The 12,665-nt window shown below is 41.0% G+C and overlaps 1 protein-coding gene across 1 annotated transcript in view; it reads right to left on the reverse strand.

The window, feature by feature from the left end:
- Positions 1-12,665, reverse strand: part of C4H4orf45 (chromosome 4 C4orf45 homolog) — a 94,039-nt gene that overhangs the window by 28,351 nt on the left and 53,023 nt on the right. The window contains exon 3 of the mRNA XM_049709041.1: positions 10,320-10,378. Coding sequence (XP_049564998.1) covers positions 10,320-10,378 — 59 coding nt within the window. The remainder of the gene's footprint in view (positions 1-10,319; positions 10,379-12,665) is intronic.

Below are 12,665 nucleotides of genomic sequence, written 5' to 3' on the forward strand. Positions count from 1 at the left end.
CGCTGCAGCATATTCTATACATGTTGTGGCGAATCCTACAGTCATTTTGAGACTTCCTTAAACTGAGGAAAGAAGCTACCCTCCTGTGTGTCAGATCCATTCCAGATGCCTTACACGCTCACACTTCATCCTCAAGACAGCCCCACGAGACAGGTGTTACTGTTTCCCCTTTTACCGCGAGCTGAGGTCCGAGAGCATCTACGTTTCACAAGATGGAGGAATTCTGCCCAACTCTGTCAGCTGCAGAAAACCTGGCATTATGAGCAGGCTTAAAAGAACAAGTGAAAGAAATAGTGAAAAGCAGAGAGAATGGTAAATAGTGCACATCAAATGGACTGTGTGGTTATTGTTCTTTGCTTCATCTGGTCATGTGGACAGATGGAGGCCACATGATATCACTGATCTTTTGTAAACCACTTCCATAGATGTTGGTAATGAGGTAAGAGATACAGGGGCCTCGGGTTAACCTGCTGCAGCCAGTTTCATGCTGACCCTTTGAGATAAACTATCAACAGGAACGACACGCCCTGATTGGGTGAAAGACAAAGCAGCCCACCGCAGTCTCCTCATTCTTGTGGTCAAGAGGACGTCCCAGCCTGACACATGCGCAGAAGGGGTCCCAAGTCATCCTCTAGTAATCTGGGCTGCGTTGTAATATCATTATAATACCATTAGCATTGCGGTTTTGACCCCCTCCCCCCATGGGTTTCACTTGGACGCTCACGGGAAAGCTTCAAAACGGTGCCTGGTGGAAGCCCAAATAAGGAATTGCAGATGATGTGATCATAGGGGAAGGAAAGGGGAGTCACCCTCATCTAAACCCCATATTAACAACCTAAGCTGCCCCTATGAGGTGCACCTCACTCTGCAAGTTTGTCCCTGTGCTCTCCCACACGTACTGTGCTTCTAATAAATGCTGGGCCTGCTTTGCAATCTTGGTGTCTTTGCTGAACTCTTTCTTCAGAGAAGACAAGGACCGAGTTTCACCAAAAACAGTAATATAAGCATGTTCAAAACGACCACGGTTGGGGCATGTTTATGGCTTTGAAAAACTGAATCTAAGATAGCGAAATAAAACATTCCAAACACCTGTAACACATCTTGTCCTTGTTTTTCTGCAGTCTTTTTGTCTTTGCCTGGGCCTAACATCTGTATTGGATTGCAGGCCGTGCTTGGATTTCAAGACCATAACCTATTCCTTTAGGACCAGCAGCTGTTCTTTCGGAGACCCTGTCTCCTGAAACGGGCCCTAAGAGCTACCGTTCTGACATCCGAAATGCTGAGAAAGGGAAGATCATAGGCCAGTGAATTGCGAGTGCCTCTTTCTTACACACTTCAGGCTTCGGTAGTTTTCGGAAGTTCCACAGAGGGTACTTTGCCGCGAAGGGCCCCGTTCTGACATGAACTGAATTTTCCCCACCTGGACATCAAGTGATCGACCAGGAAGTTTTCTTCTCAAGAATAACAGCACTGACTCTTCTTTCCCTGGCTTTCCTTTCAATAACAGCTGCATCGTATCCTTCTGCTATAAATGCTCCATCCTGGGATGAGGAATATCTACTCAATCAACAAGAAACATTTACGCGCAGCCTGTGTTTCTCCATGTGGTACCTCCTACAATGAATGATCAGTCAGACATTAGGCTGTTTCTGTCCTGTCTCTCCTGATGGAATATGAGGAAGGCAGGAATTATCTGTCTTGTTCACTCCTGAATCCCTGGGCCTAGCACGGTGCCTGGCATGCAGCTGGCAGTTGGATATTTACTGAAAGAATAAATGGGCCTCCGCTATCTGTGTGGCACCGCAACAGTGACCAGCACGGGAGCTCTGCGCTGACCCTACTGCACCTGAGCTTCCTGAGAGCCCTCGCCCGACACTACAATGATGGAGAGGTGGCTGGGGAAGGAGGCTGGGGGTGGGTGGGTCCAGGGGAGGAAGTACAAAGGCAGTTTTTAGGTAACTAGCCAAAAGGAGGAACAGGTGCTGATGATCTCAAAAAATACAATGGAATACTACCCAGCCATTAAAAAGAGTGATATAATGCCATTTGCAGCAATTACGCCAATTGCAGAGATTATCATACTAAGTGAAGTAAGTCAGACAGAGAAAGACAAATACCATATGATATCACTTATATGTGGAATCTAAAATATGACACAGGGCTTCCCTGGTGGCGCAGTGGTTGAGAGTCCGCCTGCCGAAGCAGGGGACATGGGTTCGTGCCCTGGTCCAGGAAGGTCCCACATGCCGCGGAGCGGCTGGGCCCATGAGCCATGGCCGCTGAGCCTGCGCATCCGGAGCCTGTGCTCCACAACGGGAGAGGCCACAACAGTGAGAGGCCACATACCAAAAATAATAATAAATAATAAAATATGACACAAACGAGCTTATCTACAAAACAGAAACAGACTCACAGACATAGAGAATGGACTTCTGTTTGCCAAGAGGGAGGCAGGTAGGGGAGGGATGGCCTGGGAGTTTGGGGTTAGCAGTTGTAAACTACTGTATAGAGAATGGATAAACAACAAGGTCCTACTCTACAGCACAGGGAACTATATTCAATACCCTGTGATAAAACATAATAGAAAAGAATATGAAAAAGAATGTATATATGTGTATAACTGAATCACTTTGCTGTACAACAGAGACTACCACAACATTCTAAATCAACTATACTTCAATAAAATAAATTTCTGAAAAAATTGTAACATTTTGCTCCTTAAGGTTCACTGAAATCCCCCCAATGTGCCAGTCACCGATAGCCTTAAAAATAGAAAGTTGTCAAGATTTATGGACGTTTTGAGGAAAACAACTCCAAGAAAAAAGCAAGCATTTATGTACCAATATATTTTTAAATAGTGGCTGTCATTAAGTCTGTGCTAGTTCAACAACTGGCTTTGGCAGTATTTCATTATGAAATAAAACAGGCAATTTTCTACACAACCCTTAACTAATGCCAAATACAGGCACACCTTCTACCTTTCTGAATAAACAGAAAGCCCAGTTTATTCAGGTCAGTGCTTATTTCTTTAGTACTGAAAGCCCTAGTTTTAGAAATATTTTCAACTTAGGACCCTAACTACTAAAACTCTAGTTGACTGAGTTTCTATTTCTCCCACTTTATAATTAATTTTCAATTTTATCAAGATAAAATGCTTGTACATACTGTAGTAATATTTTTTTTCCATTTTAGTGCAATCATTTAGGTACATGTACATATAACTAGTACTAAAGTGAATACTGTGAAGATTACTCTATATAAGTACACATGTGACATATAATATTGTACAGCAACTATACTTCAACAAAATATATAAATAATAAATAAATAAATAGTACTAAAATGCTTATAATTAAAAATACTCCCTGTCTCTCCCTGCTCCCTGTCCCAACATTCTCTTCTCCAAAGTACCCACTTTTAGCTCATTTGCTTCTTCTGGAACTTCACCCAATATCTGTACACAGTAAATGCCCCCTGGAGAGATCCCACTTGCCCTGTTCCTCCTCTGGGCCCCTGTACAGCCACATTCCTGGTTCTCTCCATTACCATTTTGGGAATCCCCTTTGCCTGTCACCTTTGTTAGTTCTCTTGTTTCTTGGATCATATTCCTTTCTCTTTCCCGGATTTCCCCCTATTGTCTTGCTAGATAATATTCTCCAGTTGCTTCTTAGGAAAAAATGCATTTTTTTGAGTACATACATACATGAAAATGTCTCTTTTCAACCTTCCCACTTGATAGTTGGGTTGGGTATAGAATTCCGGGTTGAAAGTCACTTTCTGGCAGACAGGGAGGTCATTGGCAAGTGTCTTCCAGAGCCCAGTATTGCTGTCAAGAAGTGTGATGCCTTATTGACTCTGGATCCTTTATATATGTCCTAGTTTTCCTCTGGAGGGCTTAACAGTAGGCTTCATCCCAGCAGTGAAATTTCACAGTGACATGCCTTGACACAGTTGTTTTGTTGTTGTGGTCATTTTGCTTTGGTGGAGACTTCCAATTTGGAAATTCATGTTACTCCCTTCTGAGAAATTTTCTCATTGATTTTCTTTCTTCTGTTTTCTCTGATCTCTTTTGAGGTCTCTTATTAGTCAGATATTAGACTAATTTAATTTTAATTGATTTCTTACTTTACTCTTTTTCACTTTCTTTTCTGTCTCTTGGACTTTTTGTTCTACTTTTGTAAGATTAACTCAACTACATAGCATGAAATTTCTCTCCTATACTGAATGTCTATACTGATTTTTTTGCTAACAATATAATAGGAATTGTAATAAATGCATTTTGTTACATTATTTCAATGTACTTCATTTATTTAACTAATTGATAATGTTTATTAACAGAGTGGCCTGATTTGGTCAAGATACCTTCAGGTTAGCCTCTTGTCCAAGTGATCAGTTCCATTAGCTTCCTGTTTCACTCTCAAAAGTGTCCTATTTTGGGTGATAAAATATATGGTCACACTATTTACTGAGCACTTAGTTTGTACCAAGTGCTGTTCTAAGTGCTGTATGTGTAACAACACATCTGTACAACAACCAGGCGGAGTAGATTCTAATCATTTTACAGATTGGGGAACCTGAGGCATAAATCGTTTAAGTAACTCATCCAGGGTATCACAGCTACCAGGTGGTAGAGTGGGGACTTGAATGCGGGAAGTCTGCTTCAGAGCCTTGCACTTTTTTTTCTTTATCAACTATATTTGTTTGTTTGTTTAATATTTGTATTTATTTCTTTATTATTGAGGTATGGTTGATTTATAATATCATGTTAGTTTCAGGTGTACAGCACAGTTTTATACATATATATTTATATTCTTTTCCAGATTCTTTTCCCTTATAGGTTATTACATAATATTGAGTATAGTTCCCTGTGCTGTAGCATCGGTTCCTGTTGGTTTTCTATTGTATATATAGTAGTGTGTATCTGTTAATCCTAACCTACTAATATATCCCTCCCCCACTTCCCCCTTTGGTAACCATAAGTTTGTTTTCTATGTTTGTGAGTCTATTTCTGTTTTGTATATAAGTTCGTTTGTATCATTTTTTTTAGATCCCACATATAAGTGATATCATAGGATATTTGTCTTTGTCTGGCTTAATTCACTTAGTATAATAATCTCTAGGTTCACCCACGTTGCTTCAAATGGCATTATTTCATTCTTTTTTTATGGCTGAGTTATATTCTATTGTATATATGTACCACATCACTTAACCACTATAGATCCCACTTCATCACTGCTTACAAACCCTTATTTGGGGGATATTAGGGTATTTCTGAATTTGCATTACTGCAAACACTGTTGGGACTCCTTTCTAGGTAAACCTTTCTTTACCTCCTTCATTATTTTCCTGGAGGATAAATTCCTAGTGAAACCAGCTGTCTTGATTCTCAATTCACACTCTTTAGACTGTGCCGTGCTGTGCACCTCCTGAGGATAGGAACTGGCTAACAAACCACTTGATTATGAAAAGGCAGAAAACAAGAAAGCAGACTAGGAGAGCCAACACTCTGAAAAGAGCTGTGATCCCCAAGTCAATGAAAAGTCAGGGGAGGCTGTAGTTCATTCTGATTTTTAAAACTCGTAGTGCTCTCCTCTGCACGGCTGACACCTAGTCTGATCACTGTCACCTCAGAATCTGCAGCCTCCTTGACACCCACACCCTGACCCCCACCATCTGCTGACAATGGCTGTCCATGGGAACCTGAACCAGTCCTTAAGACGTTAGTCCCAAGACAAATCTATACATCGGCAAATGAGTGGCAAAGAGGCAACTTTGTAGTGACATTAGGGCAGAGTCATATCAGCAGCTCCTTTCTGGAAGGAGGTTTGCCTGTGAATGACTGTTGATTTTATAATCTCAGCAAGACTTTCATTTGCATGGATAACAAGGTTACCCAGGTAGGCAGCCATCGATTTTCCTAAAATGCTCCTTCTAAATCCAGCTTACATTTCATCTCTCTCAGGAAGTCCTCATGACCTGAAGTTATCCAGCTTTTCCAGCCTGAGCTATACCAATCTGTGCCATGCGGAGTACAAGAAGAACTGGGATCTGTCTTTTACACCGATTCAGCAAATATGTACTGAGTACCCGTGTATGCCACGCTCTGTGTTAAATGTAAGGAAGAGAAAAGGAAAGCAAGGTATTTCCATGCCCCACAATTTTCTACAGATTTCACTTACTCCTTAAACAAAACAAAAAGCCCTGCCCATTCACTATGTGCAGTGCGTTCTCTTATAATTTGACTCTTAATTTGACTGTAAACTGTTCTCCCATCTCCTATCTGTGCTTTTTATTCTTCTTATTGAAATTAAGCATACTGTTTGTATATATTGGAAAACACCCAACTGCAAACAGAAGAGACCACGTAAAAATGAGTTAGTCATCAGGTCACGTGTCTAGAGAAACTTCTGTATTTAAAGCAAGAGAATGTTTCCTTTAATTCAGAAGAAAACCCACACCCAGTTACTGCAATCATTCTCCATCAATGGATATTGCATTGAAATCTGTTTACATCTATCTGTCTTGAGAGTCTGTCAGCTACTTGACAGCAAGGACGCTGTTTGTTAATTAAGGTCTTCATCTCAAGTCTGTTGAAGTATATCTTTACTGGTCTTTAAGATGCAATAAACAGGAGAACACACCATTGATTTAATAACAGCTTTACATGGGAAGAGAAAAAGAGGCCCTACATCTATAAACAATTATTATAAAACACATCCTGATTTCAAGAAAGTTAAATTTTAAAAGTATGCCCCAGAATGGAGGAAATCCTGTCATTGTCTTTGACTGGACTTCTGGTCTCGAAAACAAGGTGGACTCTTGACTCCATTAAGTCAATGGACAAAAATTCTTTAGTGTTGGTTGTATTGACTCAACTCATCCTCCTCTTCCTCCAGTGCTTTTTCTGAGACCGCTGATAACTTCCAAATATTTGTCTGTTATTGTTTTCTGGGATTTCCATTTCCTCATATGGAACCCTCCTCTGAATTCTTCGCTGGCTTTTCCAGCCTCCTGCTGTCCTCAGGGTCCTGCCTCTGAGGCTCTGTGGTCCTTCGCTCACCTTGTCCTCTGTGTGGGCGCCCCGGCCCCCCAGGCTCTTCCCCTTCCTCTCTCGGTCCTCATGAGTGGTGCTCAGCCCTGGCTGGTCATCAGAATCAAGGGCTTGGAGAGCCCTTGGAAAAGGTCCAAGCCCAGGTCCCAACCCAGATCCACAGCATCGGTCAAGCTGGACCGACATATCAGCTCTGTTTTTCATGCACCTTAGCCTCCGAAGCTCAATTCCTTCACCTGCACAATTACGCTAATGCTGACATCTGCTGCATCCCATCGCCGAGTACGTTCTTGCTCCCCGTCGTCACAGCAAACATCATCTCCTTTCTCTTTATTTAAAGGCTGCATGTCTTTGAAAGCTCAGCTCAAATCCTTCCCTTCTCACAGACTCCATCATCACAATTTATTCTGGATTGTTTACAAAGCACACTGAAAACTCAAGAGGGACCTGTTGACAATGAAACTGTCTCCTGGCTCAGCTTCCTACAACTGTCTTGTCACTTTTCAATTGTTTTCTCCACACAGCACTCCAACATTCCAAGGGATCTTTTTAAAGAAATTGGATTACGTTGCTTTCTATTTTAAATCTTCCAATGAATTCTCTTTGTTCTCAGGTTAAAATTCAAACCTTCTAACCTGGCCACAAGGTTCTACAAAATCTGACCTTCATCTTGCTCTCCCCTCCCATTGCCACCCTGGTCCTAACTAGATACATTCTTTCCATCCTCTGAGCCCTGTTCAGGCCATTCCCTGGGCCAGGAATGATCTTATATTCACCTTCCCAAGCCAACTTAATAATTACTTCTTGGGTGAACACTTCTCTGACCTTCAGTCCAGGTCGATGTCCCTGGTAAAGCCTTCTCTTTCTATCCCATAAACACTCTTTGTAATGAAATGTTTTATCATGAACTGGACGGAATAGGGCAGGATATTAACTTTTCTTTAATATACCACTATATTGTTTTATTTGTTGCCATAAGCATGCATTATATCTGTCATTTAAAACAATTATTTAAAAGCATGAAAGACAGTATGACATAGTTGTTCAATGTCTCTCCCCTTCCCTAGGATACAAATTCCAAGAAGGGCACATACCGGGCTTGTCTTGTTCAGCACTGTGGCTGCAGGATCTAGCAGTGCTTTGAACACGGGAGGCGCTAGATTTATAGAGTGAATGCAGTTGACTGAGAGGACAGAACATGAAAACCGTCGGGGAGGCTAAGCACGAAACTTGCCCAGGATGGAGATGGCCCTCGGTCCAGCTGAGAGAACGCAAGCAGGTGGGCACGCCTGGGCCTGTCAGAGTCAGCATTCTCTTCCAGATCCTCTCCCCAGCCTGAAGGTGGGGCCTGGAAGGCTTTCAAGCAGCAGCTGTGCTTAGTCTCGAGAGGGCAGCGTTCAGGTTACTGGCACCTGACTAGTTAGAAACAGGACCCGAGCCAGAGGCTGTGGGCAAATCTGATTTTTAACTTTATATTTAAATTTTTTATATTTAAAAATTTGTAACTTTTCTAGTTATACTTTTCTAATTGTATTTAATTTTTTAAACTTTTCTACTTATCATTTTCTAATTACATTTAAATTTTTAAAACTTTTCTAGTTATAATTTTCTAATTATAATTATCTTCATTAGGAATTTAGTACTCACCATATGCAGCTTGGTTTCATAATTTTGATCTATATATTTATCTACAATTTCCCAACTGAATCCACAACTCCCTCGGTACAAGATATTTCTCATAAACATTTTGCATCCTCACGACTTGGTACAATCCATGTCATATTCCCTACAAGTGAATTTTCATCCAAGGAAAATGCTCAAAGTGTCAATATTCCTCAGATTCTTTCCAACAAGTTTTTTATGTTTAAATAAGTCGAGCAGATGTTCACACTTGTATCACCAATGCTTGTTGAAGTTACTGTGATTTTCAATGGCCTTTCATTATTTTTGTTGTTTTTGCTTAGAAATATTTGATAGGGTATTTGTAAATAGGTGCTTGCAATGTTATTTGAACAAATGAAGTGGAATATTTAAATGAGAACATGTGCTTTGCATGCAATAATTGTAACTATTTCTCCATGGCTTTAAACATAGGACATGCTTTGTAAGTTGTAGGAATTGTGCAATGATATCTTTTGTTGTCCTGGATCGTATCGTAGTAACTAATAGACATTTGACATGGGGTTTATGGTCTTGTCTCTTTTTGGTGCAGCTTATGTTGTGGTGATATAGCAGAAACAGACTAAAAGCCACTAATTTTGTCCATGCTAATAACGGGAATCTTCAATGATTAAAAAGGAGGTGAAGTCGGCTCCAGAAACCCTGACCTGCAAAAGTCTAAGGAGAACAAAGACATTATTGAATCTGCAGTCTTTAAGAGCAATGCTGATTGATCCCTTTCCCTCTTAGAAATCTGAATTATATGTTCCATCTAGATGACACGCCTAGGTTTTGCTTTTCCCGTAATTGAACATACCTTGCACTAGGCATGTTTAATTTAGGTTACCAGCTGCTTTAAGAGAGTGTCAATTCAAGCCATGCTGTGACTTCAGTAGGGCTACGTTTATTAACCAGCATGACCCGTTATGATGGTTTCTAGGCCAACAGCATGAAATGAGGGTTTTTAAATTTTTATTTTTTTATTTACTTTTTAAATTATTTTTATTTATTTGTGGCTGCGTTGGGTCTTTGTTGCTGCGCATGGGCTTTCTTTAGTTGTGGCGAGCAGAGGCTACTCTTCGTTGCGGCGCGTGGGCTTCTTGTTGCGGAGCGTGGGCTCTAGGTGCTCAAGTTTCAGTAGTTGTGGCGCGTGGGCTCAGTAGTTATGGTACACGGGCTTAGTTGCTCCGTGGCATGTGGGATCTTCCCAGACCAGGGCTCGAACTCATGTTCCCTGCATTGGCAGGCGATTCTTAACCACTGTGCCAACAGGGAAGTCCCATAAGGGTTTTTTTTAACCAAAAAAATTATATTCTTGTTCTTCCACGAAAAGATTTATATAGTTAAAGCTACCGGACCCGTCCAGTGGCTGTTCTTAACAGGCTGGTTCCTTTTTCTCCACTGTGCTCTCACCACGCTTGCCCCACCTCTTTCCTCCCCTTAATGAAAACCTAGTAGATAGTGAACATTTTGTTTATGAGGAATAAAAATTCATAATTATACAAAGAAACCTATAGGACATAAAAAGTGTTAAAATATTAACCCTGTTCCTAATTTAGGAAGGAAACACATTAATTAATTGATGTAAAATGTATTAGTATGTGCTTACCATGGGTTCTGGTATCTGTGGCTTAGTTTCTCAACAGCAGCTTGACTGAGCTCTTCATACTGTAAAAGGAAGAACATGAATTAAGTCCCCTGATTCCAATGTCACTGGACACAAACATGTCTGAGAGTCTGGGTTCCTGGTCAAAAAGGAGGTCAGGTTGAGCAATTAAACAGGAAATGCTAAGTTCAGCTGAAAGAAGATGGTCTTTTGATTTTTGAACTGAGAGGAAAAGGCATAAGAGGTAAAATAACTCTGAGCCTCTGTGCTTTCCCTTCCCTCTCTGTCAAAGGACAGGTGCTGGGTCCCAAGAAGAGTGTGTCATCCCCAATCTCTAAGCTCCTAATGATTCTGTGTCTACAGCAGCAGGCACGCAAAACCACAATTTAGCATTTAGATTCAAACAGCTCAGCTCTTTCCACTTCACCTTGCCCTCACAGAATTAGGAAATGTGGTGGCTAGAGCACAGGAAAGAGCCGGGTGACAGACAGCCTGCGGTGCAGTCTAGCTCTGGATGCTCCTTTCAGAAAGCATCACAGAACATCGATAAAATACTTGGTTGCTTAGAACTCGTTCTCACAGGGAAACATATCCCCGTGCCCTTCCCTGTGCCTAGAAATTCTCTCTCATAACTGAATAGATGACTATAAACTGGCCTCTTTTCCCCAGGAACTGTCAATGGAGGACACATTTTATGCATAAACATGGGAAATGGGGGTGTCAAATTTATACTGAAAAGGGTTTGAGGCCTTAATCATTTCTCGATTTTCCATACTAGGGTTGGGAAACAGTGATAAGGATTATCGAAAGTACTTCAGTTTTGTCTATTTTTTTAAAATTAATTTATTTATTTATTTTTGGCTGTGTTGGGTCTTCATTTCTGTGCGAGGGCTTTCTCTAGTTGCGGCAAGCGGGGGCCACTCTTCATTGCGGTGCGCCGGCCTCTCACTATCGCGGCCTCTCTTGTTGTGGAGCACAGGCTCCAGAGGCGCAGGCTCAGTAGTTGTGCCTCACGGGCCTAGTTGCTCTGCGGCATCTGGGATCCTCCCAGACCAGGGCTCGAACCCGCGTCCCCTGCATTAGCAGGCAGATTCTCAACCACTGCGCCACCAGGGAAGCCCTCCACTTCAGTTTTGGAATGCATTTTTACATTGATGCAGGATGCTATATTCGTAACATCAAAAAGTAGCAAACTCAAATGAGGCAACTGACAAGGGATAAATTTCCAAAATATACAAACAGCTCATATAGCTGAATATCAAAAAAACAACCAACCCAATAGAAAAATGGGCAGAAGACCTAAATAAACATTTATCCAAAGAAGACATACAGATGGCCAACAGGCACATGAAAAGATGCTCAAAATCACTAATTATTAGAGAAATACAAATCAAAACTACAATGAGGTATCACCTCACACCAGTCAGAATGGCCATTATTAAAAAGTCTACAAATAACGAATGCTGGAGAGGGTGTGGAGAGAAGGGAACCTCCTGCACTGTTGGTGGGAATGTAAATTGATACAGCCACTATGGAGAACAGTATGGAGGTTCCTTAAAAAACTGAAAATAGAGTTACCATATGACCCAGCAATCCCACTCCTGGGCATATATCTGGAGAAAAACATAATTCGAAAAGATAAATGCACCCCAGTGTTCATAGCCGCACTATTCACAGTAGCCAAGACATGGAAACCCCCTAAGTGACCACTGACAGATGATAAAGAAGATGTGGTGTATATATACAAAGGAATAGTACTCAACCATAATGAAATAATGCCATTTGCAGCAATAAGGATGGACCTAGAGATTATCATTCTAAGTGAAGTAAGCCAGACAGAGAAAGACAAATATCATATGATATCACTTACATGTGGAATCTGAAAAAAAAAAAATTGTTTTCAACTAGCGAAAATAATCATAACTTGAAATTGGATATTCCCTATTAAGCAACCTTTAAATAAGTCTAGGTATGAATTTAAAGGGATATGTCTGTAATTACATTCAGGTACTGTGAATGTGACACAATTTCTGAAATGAGCTGTTAAATTTGAGTTAAATTAATCACAGACATTGGGGCCCATTCTAGTTAACAATGAAAATCATTGCTTAAAATGTCATTTTTAATCCCAAATCACCTCTAGTCTAGAACTCCCATCACTGAGGAATCCTCTTGCTTTCTTGCTATACTTAGCTCAGGAAGTTTTCCCTAATATATCCAATTTGACTTTCCTTACTAGAAAGGACCGTTTTCCATCTCTGTAACGATGAGGTCTTTCTCGCCAGCAGAATGAGTACAATGGCAATGCGTTTCAAGAATGTGTGGACACTAGAGTTTCTCTTCGCCATC

This window comes from Orcinus orca, chromosome 4, assembly GCF_937001465.1.
Source record: "Orcinus orca chromosome 4, mOrcOrc1.1, whole genome shotgun sequence".
Taxonomy (NCBI): domain Eukaryota; kingdom Metazoa; phylum Chordata; class Mammalia; order Artiodactyla; family Delphinidae; genus Orcinus; species Orcinus orca.